At 56.1% G+C, this 16,118-nt stretch overlaps 1 protein-coding gene across 2 annotated transcripts; it reads right to left on the reverse strand.

Moving 5' to 3' along the window:
* Positions 1–1,554: 1,554 nt before the first annotated feature.
* Positions 1,555–14,566, reverse strand: LOC140203986 (interferon regulatory factor 8-like). Of its 2 annotated transcripts, none has more exons than XM_072270197.1 (9): positions 14,446–14,566; positions 9,265–9,449; positions 8,165–8,348; positions 7,423–7,535; positions 6,780–6,894; positions 6,434–6,493; positions 4,161–4,547; positions 3,282–3,397; positions 1,555–2,845 (listed from the first exon to the last, which is right to left on the reverse strand). In XM_072270197.1, the coding sequence occupies exons 2-9, from the start codon at positions 9,439–9,441 to the stop codon at positions 2,708–2,710; spliced, it is 1,290 nt and encodes a 429-aa protein (XP_072126298.1). In that variant the 5' UTR covers positions 9,442–9,449; positions 14,446–14,566; the 3' UTR covers positions 1,555–2,707. The 2 variants fall into 2 exon arrangements, with proteins under 2 accessions (XP_072126298.1, XP_072126297.1); XM_072270196.1 differs by having other exon boundaries at positions 6,434–6,496.
* Between the last annotated feature and the right edge of the window lie 1,552 nt (positions 14,567–16,118).

Consider the following 16,118-nt stretch of genomic DNA (forward strand, 5'->3'; position numbering starts at 1 on the left):
TGCATTTGCACAGTCCGTTAATTTCTGCCCTCTGATTGATCTTTTGTTGGTCCTGTTATAGTTACTATTCTATAGAGTTGCTGAGCAGGCCTGCAGGAAAATGAATCTTCCGGTTGTGTATGGGGTGACATACATGTACTTCGGAATAAAATTTACTCTGAATTTTGCGTGATGGTGCGTTGTGAATATATTGATGGTGTAGTGACCACAGAGAAAGGTGCGTATGCACTCAGTGGCCACTTTATTAGGTACTGATTAATTTAAATAATTAATTTAAATCAGCCAATCATGCGGCAGCAGCTCAGTACATTAAAGCATGCAGACATGGTCAAGGGGTTCAGTTGTTGTTCAGATCAAACATCAGAATGGGGGAGAAATGTGGTCTAAGTGGATTTGACCACAGAATAATTGTTGGTGCCAGATGGGGTGGTTTGAGTATCTCAGAAACTGATCTCCTGGGATTTTCACACAGAACAGTTACAGAGAATGGTGCAAAAAAAAAACAAAAATAAATCAGGTGAGGGGCAGCTCTGAGGGTGAAAATGCCTTGTTACTGAGAGAAGTCAGAGGAGAATGGCCAGACTGGTTCAAGGTGACAGTAACTGAAGCAACATGTTACAACAGTGGTGTGCAGAAGAGCATCTCTGAATGCACAACATATCGATCCTCCAAGTGGATCACAAATGGCAGAAGACCACGAACACAAACCCAGTGGCCACTTTATCAGATACGGGAGGTACAGAACAAAGTGGCCCGAGTGTATATTACAGACTAATTTTCTGAAATAAAAATACTTTGCATTTTCTGCTCCAAGCAGCCTTGTGTCCCGTAACCAAAAGTGTTTCTCCCTGAAGCAGTTTCTTCTTCTGTCTGTTGCTTGCCTTGTTGGTTTTTAACTTTCCTGCACTGTGTCTTTTCACGCCGTTACGTACTATTCAGATTGAGCCCTGGGAGAATTTGCACCCTCCTTTCCCCCAACTCTCCCTTTGTCTCACTCCATCAACCCCATTATATTTTTTTTATACTGAATTATATTATACATTAGGGTAGTCGGCATTATATTATATTTTTTTCCTATGTATATTTACAGTTCTCTGGGGTTGAATGTTCTGATTGATTTTTTTATATATGTGAAGTGGTTGGCCTGAGTTTTTTTCCCTTTCTTTCAGTGGGAGATTGGGGTGGATATTAATTTTACATAACTTTCTTTTGGGTGCTTTTTTTCCCTTCCTACTGTTATATCGGATTTGTTTGTATAGCACTGTATAAATCTCCATTTTGTTGTTCTTCGTAGTTTCTTGAAGAAACGCATAAAAAATTTAATTTTAAAAAAACCACCCATCATCTACACACTCAGCCCTGTTAAAATTTGGACTCCTTCCCCGCCCCCCCCCCCACCCCACCATCTCACTATTCCTGCTCCCATTTCACCCCATCGCCCCCGTCATCGACACCTAGGCACATGCCTCAATTACGCATTCTGGACATGTGACAAGCATGTGTGTGTATTTGTCTGCTGGGGAGGGTGACAGTAACAGTGAAGTCAGACACAGATTCCGATATTCTGTAGTTTATTATAAAATAGACAGGATTACAAAGAGACAGCGAGTTTCACAGTATACACAGCTGTCACCCCCTCACCCCCTTCACTCACTGAAACCCACCTCACGAGGCTAGTGGGGTGGGGGGGCCGAAGGGTCAGGAGTCATCCTTAGGAGAACAGGGAGTGGTGATAGGAGAGGGGGAAGGGGAGGAGCAGAGATGGGAGAGGGAGAAATGTGCCAGAGAGTTTGGGGGGGGGAGGGATAAGGAGGGCAAAGGGGAATGGGAGAGAGACAGGAAAGGAGAGATGCGGGGCTGGGGGAAGATGAAGGGGTTGGGGAATTGCGGAAGGTGAAGGTGACAGGGAGGCAAAAAGGGAGATGGCTGGAGAGGGAGAGCTTTCAAAGGGGACAGGAAGACGGCAGGGAGAGGGGTAGGTGTAGGGAGAAGGGGAAGGAGAGAGGTGAGCATTAGAGGAGTTGGGGGAGAGATGGGGAGGTAAAAAGGAGAGATGGAAGGGGGCAGAAGAATTTCTGATGTCTGACCCATGGGATGCTGGGAAGGGCCAGACTTTCAGAAATAAATTATAACGAAAGTGAAATTCTGAGAGTTTGCAGCCGTGGGAGGGAATGATGCAAATCCATCAGCAGGGACAGGATCCAATGGCTGCAGCTCCCAGGCCTGCGAGAGGTTCCGGGCCGGAGGTCATGTGCGAGAGATGGGGAGGGGGTGTGAAAGGCCATGCTCAGGCTCGGCGTCTGGGGTAGAGGTGGGCATTAATCATCTCCCCCAATCCCAGCCTCCCTTCTCCCTCCACGTGCCATCCAGCAGCACAGGCTGGGGCCTGTCGTCACGGCAACGGGACTGCCCGCCACAGTGCCTGGGGTGTTTTTGTTTCTCGAGGAGGAGACACTCGCTTGGTTCCAGATTTGCCCCTCACCTCATGCCCCATGGTCATCCTCTGAGGCCTCAGCAAGGAGGCTGGGGGGTGGGGGGCAGGGGAAGGAGCAAGCTCTGGGGTCAGAGATCATGAAAGCCAGACCTGGGGTCAGGGGTTACAGTGCCCCGGTTAAGTGCTATGAAGCTCACGCTCCGGTTGGTAGTTCGGGCTCAGGCCTGAGACGACAGGGAGCAAATCCAGAGTGTGCAGTGGCCTGGCGGGCACCTATGTCAAAGAGACTGTCAGATCCTGCTGAAGGGCCTGGCCAAAGCTGGCTTCAGTCAGAGGCTCAAGGAGCAGGAAGGAGGTGTTCTGGATCTCCAGCTCCTGATCCAGCAGCTGCTTGGCAGCAATCTGGTGAACCTGGGGGGGGGAGAGAGAGAGCACAGTCAGCCTCTGGAGTCAGAGCAGGGCGGTGAAATGGGACAATGGAAGTGTGGGAATCCCGGCGGAGGTTCATGCAGGGTGGGATTGGGCAACAGTGCAAATGTCCAGATCCAGCTGCTGGAGGCAGATGTGCCCGGGGGACGCAGCACAGGTGCTCTGGGTGGGGCTGTTGATCAAATCCCGAAGTGGAGCAGGGACCTTTGCTGGGTGTGGATCCCGGAGTGGAGCGGGAGGGGAGTCGGACTGATCGCAGAGAGAGGGACTGATCCCGGAGTGGAGTAGAATGGATCCCGGAGCGGAGCGGAACGGGAGAGGAGTCGGACTGATTGCAGAGCGAGGAACTGATCCCGGAGTGGAGCGGGAGAGGAATCGGAGTGGAATGGGATGGATCACCAGCTGATATATCCCTTACCTGCACAGTGATGAGTTTGTTTTCGATGGACTCTCTTTCGCTGAACTCCTCCCCAAAGCAGAGAGTCACCTGGTGCTGAGGGAGCACCCCTTTCCCTTGCCGATACTGCTCCAACTCTGCAGCGAAGCACAAGAAACGTTGGGAAACAGCCCATCATCCCTGACCCCCGACCCCCAACCCTTTCCCCTAACTGCTAACCCAGCCCCGAGCCCGACCCTTTCCCCTAACCGCTAACCCAGCCCCGAGCCCAACCCTTTCCCCTGACCGCTAACCCAGCCCCGAGCCCAACCCTTTCCCCTGACCGCTAACCCAACCCTTTCCCCTAACCGCTAACCCAGCCCCGAGCCCGACCCTTTCCCCTGACCGCTAACCCAGCCCCGAGCCCGACCCTTTCCCCTAACCGCTAACCCAGCCCCGAGCCCAACCCTTTCCCCTAACCGCTAACCCAGCCCCGAGCCCGACCCTTTCTCCTGACCACTAACCCAGCCCCGAGCCCGACCCTTTCTCCTGACCACTAACCCAGCCCCGAGCCCGACCCTTTCCCCTGACCGCTAACCCAGCCCCGAGCCCGACCCTTTCCCCTAACCACTAACCCAGCCCCGAGCCCGACCCTTTCCCCTGACCGCTAACCCAGCCCCGGCCACCCTGCTTAACCTCTCCAACCCCACAATCCCTGGGTTGTAACCCCTGAGCACCCTCCTCACCCAGCCAGCCCCTTGGACTCTCAGCTGCAACAAGTGATATCAACCTTCCATTGCACCCCCAGACGCCAACACCACCTCTGTGCACCCCCACTCCCGAACCTGAACCTTGACCCCCCCCCCACACACACACACGACCAGCGCCCGTGACCCCAGAGCCCCGCCGAGGGTTACCTACCGTCCTCGAAGGCTCTGCGGTCAAACAGCCTCTCCACCTTCGACCGCTCCAGCTTTCTGGGCCGGTCGGTCCGTGACACCCCGGGGCCGGTCCAGAAGACGCGGCCTTGGCAGAGACGCTGGGCGAAGATGCCATGGGCGTTGCTGTCCAGCATCACGCCCCGCTCCAGGAAGGTGAGCAGCTCCGCGGTGGCCATCCGTTTCACTGGGTCCCCGATGCAGGAGGCGGGCGGGAAGCGCAACTTCTCCAGGGCCTGGGACCCGAAGGAGGCTTCGCCGGCAGGCAGCGGTGGCAGCGCCGAGGACGAGATCTTGCAGCCGTGCCGCGTCACCGCGCTGCTCACCTCTACGCTGCCGTACCGGAAGGAGACGAACATGGCGTTGGGCTCTGTGCGCCGGGGGTGGGAGGGGGGGGAACAGGAAGGAGACAGCGAATTAGCTCAGGAGGGCTGCCCAGACATGGGGGCTCCCACAAAAGATGCCCGGCCCGCGAGAGCGCGATCCCTTCCCTCACCACCCGCGAGATCTCACTCTGCCCTCGAGATCTCCCCTCATCCTCCGGAGCCCCTGATGAATACAGGAGTCCGTCTACTCATAGTCCACCCCTCTGACCCACACCTCCAACCCATCATCACAAGCCTGAAGCCTCCAGTCACAAGATCACCACGGTCACAACCCACCCCGCTATCGCGGACATCCTCACGAAGGACCCTCACCTTCCGGGACGCACGCTCCTCTCGTTCCCATCATCACCAAGAAACTACAGGAGCTAATGGTAAGAGAACCTCTCCTTCCACTCTACCATCAGATTTCTAAACCCACAACCACCAGCTCACTGCTCCTCATTCACACGACTGGTAATTTATAATCATTGGAAAACCGATGAGATAAAGGAGCAGAATGAGGCCACTCGGCCCATCGAGTCTGCTCCGCCATTTCATCATGGCTGATCCAATTTCCCTCTCAGCCCCAATCTTCTCCCCGTATCCCTTCATGCCCTGACCAGTGAAGAATCTATCATCCTCTGCCTTAAATACACCCAATGCCTTGGCCTCCACTGCTGCCTGTGGCAACGAATTCCACAGATTCACCACCCTCTGGCTAAAGAAATTCCTCCTCACCCCCATTCTAAAAGGACGCCCCTGTATTCTGAGACTGTGTCCTCTTGGTCTTAGACTCTCCTATCACAGGAAACATCCTCTGCACATCCACTCTATCAAGACCTTTCGATCAGTTTCAATGAGGTCACCCTTCATTCGTCTGAGTTCCAGTGAGTAGAGGCACAGAGCCGTCAAACACTCTTCATCTGACAAGCCCTTCAGTTTTACCGGAGGCAATGGCAAACCAATTCTGCAGAAGAGTTGCCAAGATCAACCATGTCAAGGAAAGACCGTGATTGCCCACGTCACACAACACGGCGCATAATGAACGAACAATTTACTGTACTGCTGCCACAAAACAACATATTTCACAACAATAACCCTGATCCAGCTTTAGAGACAGCTTCTTCCCCTCCTCCAGCACATTCCTGAACAGCTACTTCACTCTTCCTCGGGGTTAATAGCCCTGATCCGGGGAATTTTCGCTACCCTCCCTTGTTGCACGTTCTCTCCTTCCTACGCCCATCCCACCGAGTAACACACTCTCTACTGCCCCCGCCCCCCGGGTGCTGCCCACACCGCCCATTCGGATCCCACCCGTCTCTCCAGGCATCTGGCCCACCTCTCCGAGGTCTCTCGAGTATTCCTGCCTTCCTCTCCCGTGCTCCCCTTGTTCAGTAACTCTGCACCTTTCACTGACTCTCTCACTGCCCCCTTTACCCACCCACCTGCCCCTCTGCAACCACTCCACCTCTAACTCTCCCCTACACCTCCCCTCTCTCCCCTCCTCTTTTTCCTATCACCCTCTCCCTTCTCCATCTCCCTCCCCCTCTATTCTGCCTCTTCCCCCCCTCAATTTTCCAGCCTCCTTCCTCATTCTCCCTCTCTTCTCCTCTCCCAACTCTCCCTACCCCCATCTCCCTCCTACTCCCTGCTCTTCCCTCCTTCTCTCTCCCTCTGTTCCCCTCTCCCTGGTCTCTGAGGTGAACCTTTAAGGATTTGGGACAGGATCTCCAAGGTCACAGAGGTCCTTACAGATGACCCCCATATCTCCACAGCTGTCCCAGGCAAACAGGGTCATTGCGGTCCAGGTAAAGCCCCTTCTCATGTCCCGCACCCTCCTGCAGGCACCCCCCAGCGCGCCCCCATCGGATGCCCAGCCCCAGTGGCTTACCTGTCTCCAGGATGTTGGGTGACAGAGGGGCGTAGTCGCAGATCAGGTAGTTAGTCGAGTCTGCTGAATGGGGAAGGCAGGGAGACAGTGAGATGCAGGATTAAAGCACGTCTCCACCGCTGGTGTCTGCAGAGGCCAGGGTCCCCCCAGCACCATCAGTCAGGGAGACCATGGCTAGAAAGACACTACTCACACCCGCAAAGAGCCCAGGGGTACGGTGTTGCCCACGGGCGGGGCCTGATTACCCCAATAAGCCCCAGAGCCTGGTTGAGGCCTGAAGTCGGCGAACCCATTTCGGTGGGGCCCTCCCCGCGGTCAATAACTGCGCTGAGCCAGTGGGGCCTACCTTCTGGGGTGGGGTTCAGGCTCCAGCCCAGTGAACCACTGTCCCTGCAGCCATCCTCCTGTGCGGACATCTCCGACCCGGAGCTGGGATCACAGCCGCTGTCTGTCTCCTCCAGCTGGGGGGAGAGGGACACAGGGTCAGTCATTCCCGTGGATGTGAGGTCGGCCACTCCTCTGCGACGGGAGAATGAGCCCGCCAGGATCGCAGGAGCGCCAAGCACATTCCCTCCGGTACCGCGGAATCTCCGCCCACCTCCCACTGGATCCAGGGATACCCCACCCACCGCCCGCCAGGGTCCCAGATCGGCAGCCTCTCCCCCCTCCCGCAGGGTTGGAGATCGGGTAGCCCCTCCCACCCCTCCCGCGGGGTCCGAGATCCCACCCTTCCCGCGGGGTCGATGTTCGGCAGCCTCTCCCACTGCCCGCCAGGTTCAGAGATCTACCTCCCCACCCCCCCCGGGGGGGTCAGAGATCGACAGCCTCTTCCCCCCACCCCCACAGGGTCGGAGGTCAGGCAGCCCTTCTCCCCCCGGGGTCAGAGATCGGCAGCCTCTCCCCCCTCCCGCCGGGGTTGATCAAACAGCCTCTCCCTCCATTGGGAGTGTCCCACACCTCCCTGTCCTTGTCTCCCACCACCCCCTCACCTTGCACTTGGTCTCGGGCAGGATGGGGCAGCTGGGCACTGAGCCCTCCTCCCTTGGCACCTCCTCCCTTTTCACCTTCACCGAGTCCAGGCTCAGCAGCGGGGCAGCCTTCCCTGATGGAGGGAGATCAGTCAGACCCCGGCCTCCAGTCCAAGAGACAACCCTTCATCCCCCCCCCCACAAACCCCTCCCCACTGACACCACCTTGTCCTTCATCCTCCCACCCACAAACCCCATCCCACTGACAACACCATGTCCTTCATCCCTCCACCCACAAAACACACCCACCTTGTCCCAGCCACCTCCGACCACCCCAAAATACAGCCCTTCGCCCCACCCACTACCTCTGAAAACCTATCCCCACTCATACCACCTAAAATAAACCCCTTGAAGTAGGCACTCCCCGAAATACCCCTCACTGACACCTCATCCGTCCCACCCCTCTAAATACCCTGCCCTCACTAACAGACCCTCATCACGGTACCACTGACAAGCCAAAATATCCCCCCCAACACACACACCCGCATCCCCCACTGGTAACCACTCACCCCACTGAGTTCTGCTTGAAATGTTCACACCCTCACAGCCCACCCACATCTCTCCGGCGCACTGACCGATAATAATGCCCCCCCACCTCCCATCCCCTTCCCACACACACACACACCTTGTGACACACCCAGCCCAAACCTCCCCACCCTGGCCCCTCCCTGCATGCCCCCCCCCCCCAGAGTCTGGTCCTTACTCTTCTGTGCACCCTCCTCAATGATGCGGTACACTTTGTAAGGTTCGGAGATGTCGAGCTGGGACTTCTCTGGGACCTCCTCGAACTCGCTGCTCTTGTTCAGCGCACACCTCATCCGCGTCTTCCAGGTGGCAGGGTCCACCTTATCACCCTCCTTGTATTTGCCCTTGAACTTGGCCCACGCCTGCACCCGGACGTTGGTGGGACAGGGAGAGAGAGAGGGAGAGGCAGACATCCCGTTAGCCACCACACACCGTCCTCGACTACACTGGGACCGCGGGGTCCAGAACAGAGTGAGGCTCCCTCCACACCGTCCCATCACACACTCCCAGGGACAGGGTCAGACACAGGGTGAGGCTCCCTCCACACCGTCCCGTCACACACTCCCAGGGACAGGGTCAGACACAGGGTGAGGTTCCCTCCGCACCGTCCCATCACACACCCCCGGGGACAGGGTCAGACACAGGGCGAGGCTCCCCCCACACCGTCCCGTCACACACTCCCAGGGACAGAGTCAGACACAGGGTGAGGCTCCCTCCGCACTGTCCCGTCACACACCCCCGGGGACAGGGTCAGACACAGGGTGAGGCTCCCTCCGCACCGCCCCGTCACACACTCCCAGGGACAGGGTCAGACACAGGGCGGGGCTCCCTCCCACACCGTCCCGTCACACACTCCCAGGGACAGAGTCAGACACAGGGTGAGGCTCCCTCCACACCGTCCCGTCACACACTCCCAGGGACAGAGTCAGACACAGGGTGAGGCTCCCTCCACACCGTCCCATCACACACCCCCGGGGACAGGGTCAGACACAGGGTGAGGCTCCCCCCGCACCGTCCCGTCACACACTCCCAGGGACAGGGTCAGACACAGGGTGAGGTTCCCTCCACACCGTCCCGTCACACACCCCCAGGGACAGGGTCAGATACAGGGTGAGGCTCCCTCCACACCATCCCGTCACACACTCCCAGGGACAGGGTCAGACACAGGGTGAGGCTCCCTCCACACCGTCCCGTCACACACACCGAAGGACAGGGTCGGACACAAATAAGGGGGTCACAGGACAGAAGATGGGGTCATAGGGTGAAGGGGGAGGTCACCTTGAAGATGGCAGCATCCTCGTCGTGCCTGTAGTCCTGTTTGCCCGCGTGCTTCCAGGGGATGCGGAACATTCCGAGCTTGCGGTCCTCCCAGACCAGGCCGGGGCACAGCCCGTTGTCCACCTGCTCCATCATCCATTGTTTCAGCTTCCGCGTCGATCTCGGGCGGCCCACCATGGCAGCACCTAGGGCGACCGCCAGCCAGGGTCAGGGGTTGCCGTGCCAGACTCCCCTCCGCCTCCTCCCAAACCCCCAGCCCTCGACCTCCCACGCCCCCTGAACCCCACTCTAACAGGGCTGTGACCTCACCCACCCCATCCTCAAAGCAGATCGTGAAACTCACCTACCATGGACACCATCTCCCTGGCTCTGCTCTGTCCTCTGGAGAATCTGGGTGGCAGAGACTCCCGTATCAAGACCAATGTTTATTGACCATAGTTCTGCCTTCAACACCAATTCCAAGCAAACCTCTCACCAAAATCCAGACCCTGGGAGCCAATGCCTCCTCAACAACTGGATCCCTGACGTGCTGACCAACAGACCGCAGTCAGTAAGGATGGGCAACAACACCATCTCTGAATTCTCGATACCAGTAAACCGCCCCCCCCACCAAATCTTCATCCTCATCCCCCTAACCCTGCTCTCTACACATCTACAAGAGCATGATCATGTTCTGCCCCGTGACGATTTGCTCTGCAGCGCGAAGAACTGAGACTGAGGCTTTGCAGCTTCGTGTCTACGGACTCACTTTCTGTTGTTTGCTTTCAATGTTTGCAAGATGTGCGTGTGTGTTTCTCTTCTCTCTGTGCACTGAGCACTCATTGGGTCTTTTTTATATCAACAGGACCTTTCAGGTTTCAGACTGCCTGCAGCAGGCAAATCTCAGGTTGAATCATTTACACACACTTTGATAACAAATGAACTTTGAACTCAACTCCATCCGCAGTTTGATAATGGCCACTCAGATGACAGCAATGAGATAGAGAGCTTTGTCAAATGGTGTCATGACAACCACCTCAACATCAGTAAAACAAAAGAGCTGGTCGTTGTCTTCAGGAAGGTGGGGGAAGAAGGAAGAGGGCACAGTGCACACGCTCCTGTCTACATCAATGGTGTTCAGATTGAGAGGTCTGACAACTTCACGTTCCTGGGAGGGAACATTACTAACAGCCTGTCTTGGTCAAACCAGGTTGATGTCACAGCCCAGAAATCTCACTAAGGCCTCTACTTCCACAGGAGGCTAAAGAAGTGTGCATGTCTCGGTCAAGCCTTACAAATGTTTACAGTTGTACCACAAAAAGTGTCCTTGAGTCAGGATGTCAAAGGTTACGGATAGAAGGTAAGAGATTGGGGCTCGGGAGATCAGGATGTCAAAGGTTACAGACAGAAGGTAGGAGAATGGGGTTCAGGAGGTTAGGATGACAAAGGTTACAGACAGAAGGTAGGAGAATGGGGTTCAGGAGGTCAGGATGTCAAAGGTTACAGACAGAAGGTAGGAGAATGGGGTTCAGGAGGTCAGGATGTCAAAGGTTACGGAGAGCAGGTAGGAGAATAGGGTTCAGGAGGTCAGGATGTCATTCATGATGGAATGCCAGAGCAGACTCGATGGGCCGAATGGCCTGATTCTCTCATGTCTCCTCTGGGTGCCTTAATGGCATCTGACCAGCACGTGACAGCAGGAAGCTGCACAGTTGTGCCCGCAGCACAGCACGCGTTCCTCCTCACGGGCCCCGTCAATACTGTTGACCGCCTGCATACGGTGGCCAGCATCATCAGACACCCCACCCCACCTCACCACCCCGGATTTTCGCCCTTCTCCCTCCGCCCTCCCGCTGGGCAGGAGATATGAAAGACTGAAAGCAGGTAGCACCAGGCTCAGGGACAGCCTCCACCCTGCTGCGGTCAGGTTTTTCAATGTTCCCCAGCACGACAAGATGGACTCCAGACCTCACGATGCACTCTGTCCCGATCTTGCACCTTGTTTCCCTGCACTGCACTCTCTCTGTAACTGTTGCACTTTATTCTGCATTCTGTGGTTGTTCTACCTCACTGCACTGTGTAATGATGTGAACAATAGGCAAGACGAGCATTCGACTTTTCAGTTCATCTGATAATAATGAACTCATTTGCTGTGACCTTGCCAACCCCAGCCTTCTGAGGCCAGGAAGCTACCTTTCCTTTATCCCACATCGACCCCATTCAACCCTGGCTGAACCCTGAACCCACCACGACCTTCAACGCCCCACGTACCTTCCCCAAACTGCCCCCGGGTAACGAGCACAGCAAACCCGTCCAGCCCGGACCCCGGTTTCTGGGGAGAGCTCAGCAAGCCCCGGGACTGGGGGGTGGTCACATTCAGCTTGGAGAGTATGGGGCGGGGGGCAGGGAAGGGGGAGGGCACAGGGGAGAGGGCATTGGGGAGTGTGTAGGTGAGGGGGAGAGGAGAGGAGGTGTGAGGCAGCAGGTACAGGGGATGTCACAGAGCCATCCAGCATGGAGTGAGACCATTCAGCCCATTCATCTTTGCCAGTCCCATTTGCCTCCATCCTCCAGCACTGGACCTATTGAAGTCTGTGATGAAATGCTTGCTTCTTGTATCTGATTCTACCAACTTCTCTGGTGGCAAGTCCCAGACAGCAACCCCTCATTCACCCCCTTCAAACTACTTCCCTTCCCCCTTCATCCACATCAGGCTTATTATGACTGACACCAGTTGGGAGAGTCTGGCACCAGAGGGCCCAGCCCCAGAATGCAGGGAGTTCCCTTCAGAACGGAGACAAGGAGGAATTTCTTCATCCAGAGGGTGGTGAGCCTATGGAATTCATCGCCACAGAGGGGTGTGGAGGCCAGGTCAGTGATAGATTTGAAGAAGAGATTGTTAGGTCCTTGGTTAGTCATGGTGGTCAAGGTTACAGGGAGAAGGCAGGGAAGAGGAGTTAAGAGGGGAAAAAGATCAGCCACAAGACAATGGTGGAACAGCCTGGGACAAATGCCCTAATTCTGCTTGCATCCTCCTGATTTATACGTCACTAAGTGTGTTTTGCTGCAGCAGTACAATCACCAAGCCACAAGCAATATGCAAACACAAAGCGGAAATATTCAGATAGTGTTTATGGAATCTGATGGCAGAGGGGAAGGAGGCGTTCCCAAACACAATGCTCTTGTTTCTCATACCTTAAAGGATTCTGTCTCCCTCTCTCTGCCTGACAGACTTCTATCAGGTCGTCCGCTCAGCCTCACTCACTCCAGGCCTGTCCTGTCCAACCTCGACCCTCCAGTCCAGGCAGCATCCTCCTCTGCCCTCTCCCCAGGAAGGTGGGGGGGGCGAGGGAGGGGAGGGATGAGGGAGAGGAAGGAAGGAGGGGGAAGGAGGAGGGAGGGGAGTGGAGGAAGGTGAGAGGGGGAGGAAGGTGGGAGGGGAGGGGGAGGAAGGTGGGGGGAGGAAGGGAGGAGGGAGGGGTGGGGGAGGAAGGAAGGTGGGAGGGGAAGGAAGGAGGTAGGGGAGGAAGGAGGGTGGGGAGGGGAAGGAAGGAAGGTGGGGAGGGGGAGAAGGGGGAGGAAGGAGGGAGGGGAGGGGCAGGAAGGAAGGGGAGGAGGGGAGGAAGGAGGGTGAGGAGGGGGAGGAAGGAGGGTGGGGAGGGGGAAGAGGGGGAGGAAGGAGGGTGGGGAGGGGGAGGAAGGAAGGTGAGGAGGGGGAGGAAGGAAGCTGGGACGGAAGGAAAGGGGAGGAGAGCAGTCATCACCGCGAGCAGCGACAATGCTTGTTCGCCTCGGACTCACAGCGCGAACAGGGACTCGCTGACAGATGCAATAACAAACACGGGCCTGAGTGCGAACACTGCGCCGCAGCACTTGGGGAGGGCAGGTGAGGGGAGGGGAGGGGAGGGGAGGGGAGGGGGTTGTTGGGAGGAGTGAGTGAGTGAGTGAGGAAGGGGGGGTTAGGAGAGGAACTAAGTGGTGAGGGGGAGGAGAGCAGGAAGAAGGGAACAGTGAGAGGAGGGGGGAGGCAGTGACGGAAGTGGGGGGGAGGGATAGAGTGAGGGAGGAATGGTGTTGGATGAGGGAGGGAGCATTGAGAGGAGGAAAGGAGGGGACATTGAGGGGAAAGAGGGAGGGGGCATTGAGGGGAAGGAGGGAGGGAAGGAGGGAGGGAGGGAGGGAGGGAGGGGGCATTGAGAGGAGAGAGAGAGAGGAGGGCGGGAGGGAGAGACATTGAGAGGAGGGAGGAGGAGGGATGGAGCGGGCATTGAGGGTAGGGAGGGAGGGGGCATTGAGGGGAAGGAGGGAGGGGCCATTGAGAGGAGGGAGAGAGGAGGGAGAGAGGAGGGAGGGAGGAGGGATGGAGGGGGCATTGAGGGTAGGGAGGGAGGGAGGGGGCATTGAGGGGAAGGAGGGAGGGGCCATTGAGAGGAGGGAGAGAGGAGGGAGGGAGAGAGGAGGGAGGGAGGGAGAGAGGAGGGAGGGAGGGAGGGAGGAGGGAGGAGGGAGGGAGGGGGCATTGAGAGCAGGGATTGAGGGGGCAGTGAGAAGAGGGAGAGAGGGGGGCGGGATGGATGGAGGGAGCATAGAGGGGAGGAATTGAGGGGCAGCGAGAGGAGAGTGGGAGGGAGGGAGCATTGGGAGGAGGGATAGAGGGAGGGGCCATTGAGAGGAGGGAGAGAGCAGGGAGGGAGGAGGGATGGAGGGGGCATTGAGGGGAATGAGGGAGGGAGCATTGAGAGGAGGGATTGAGGGGGCAGTGAGAGGAGGGAGAGAGGAGGGCGGGAGGGAGAGGGCATTGGGAGGAGGGGAGGGAGCATTCAGGGGAGGGAGGGAGCATTGAGAGGAGGGATTGAGGGGCAGTGAGAGGAGGGAGGGAGGGAGTAGTGAGAGGAATGAGGCAGTGAGGGTGACGGAAGTGCAAGTTGGGAAGGAGGGCGTGATCCGTGGGTAAACAGAGACTGGGGTAGTGACCGTACCCCGTTGACCTCTGCTCCTGACAAGGCGCGATCTCCAGCAGACTTGGGGTTAATAACGTGTCCCGTTCCCCCCACCCCGCTAAACCGTCTCACACCCCTTCCAGCCAAAACAACCCCTCCTCACCCTCGCTTCCTGCAATCGACAGGTCACCCGGGGTGAAATCCCCACACCTCAGCCCCCATCTGCTGTTCCCCCTCTGCATCCACCCCGTCTCCCCATTACCTGTGGGTCGGCGGCAAGGATTTGGCTGGAAGTAGATCTCAATACCGTCCGCGACCCCGCTCCTCGCTGAATGCGCGATCGCGACTCCCGCCCTTCTTTATAAACTCGGCTGAATGTTCAGCTTTCTGAGAAATCACGTGACTATCTCACCAAAGCTCCTGTCGTCACACCGAGGGGCTGGACTGACGCGGGAGTCACATCACAACACACGCACGACACTTCCTCACTCTCACACGCACTCTGCAACATACACAGACACGATCCACACACACACTGTGCAACATACACAGACAAGTTCCTCACACACTCCAACATACACAGACACGATCCTCGCACTTTCTCACACACACACACACTCCAACATACACAGACAAGTTCCTCACACACTCCAACATACACAGACAGGATCCTCTCTCTCACACACACACACACACACTCCCTCTCACACAATAGACTCTCTGACATTCTCCTCTCTCCAATACACACACACTGACACACTGGCATCAACACTTCCTCACACACTCTCCAACATACACAGACGTGACTCATTCTCATTCTTTCTCTCTCTCTCACTCCTTACCACACAAATATAAACCCTATCTATAGACTCTCTCACACCCACACACTGTCACACACAGACTCCATTCTCACTGTCACACAAAGAATTGAATTGGCTTTATTTCTTACATCCTTCAAATACATGAGGAGTAAAAATCTTTACGTTACGACTCCATCTAAATGTGCCATGTGCAATCATAGTAATTTGTAATAAATAGAACAGTCAATGTAATATAGAGTACACTCAAATCAGCGTGAATTAATCAGTCTGATGGCCTGGTGGAAGAAGCTGTCCTGGAGCCTGTTGGTCCTGGATTTAATGCTGCGGTACCATTTCCCAGATGGTAGCAACTGGAACAGTTTGTGGTTGGGGTGACTCGGGTCCCCAATGATCCTGCAGCCCCTTTGTACACACCTGTCCTTGTAAATGTCCTGAATCATAGGAAGTTCACAACTACAGATGTGCTGGGCTGTCCACACCACTCTCTGCAGAGTCTTGCGATTGAGGGAGGTACGGTTCCCATACCAGGCAGTGATGCAGCCAGTCAGGATGCTCTCAGTTGTGCCCCTGTAGAAAGTGCTTAGGATTTGGGGGCCCACACCAAACGTCCTCAACCGTCTGAAGTGAAAGAGGAGCCGTTGTGCCTTTTTCACCACACAGCTGGTGTGTACAGACCACGTGAGGTCCTCGGTGATGTAGATGCCAAAGAACTTGAAGCTGTTCACCCTCTCAACCCCAGATCCATTGATGTCAATTGATGTCTCCAACCCCTGTAGTCCACAACAATCTCCTTTGTTTTTGTGACATTGAGGGAGAAGTTGTTTTCTTGACACCACTGTCTCAGGTGATGACTTCTTCCCTGTAGGCCACCTCGTTATTGTGACTCCATTCTCTCTGTCATATGCACATTCTCACACACAGACTCCAATCTCTCTCTCTCTCACACACACAGAGAAACTTCCTCACATACTCAGTCAAGTAGCTCAGGTGGAGAGGGGGTACTGACCCCACCTCCCAGAACTTGGGGCGTACCTTTCCCTACCTGCACAATACAAGTACACATGAATACAGTCAGTGACTCTGCTCCCAGCACTCTCTCTGGCAGTGAGTCCCA

This window comes from Mobula birostris, chromosome 10, assembly GCF_030028105.1.
Source record: "Mobula birostris isolate sMobBir1 chromosome 10, sMobBir1.hap1, whole genome shotgun sequence".
NCBI classification, from domain to species: Eukaryota; Metazoa; Chordata; class Chondrichthyes; order Myliobatiformes; family Myliobatidae; genus Mobula; species Mobula birostris.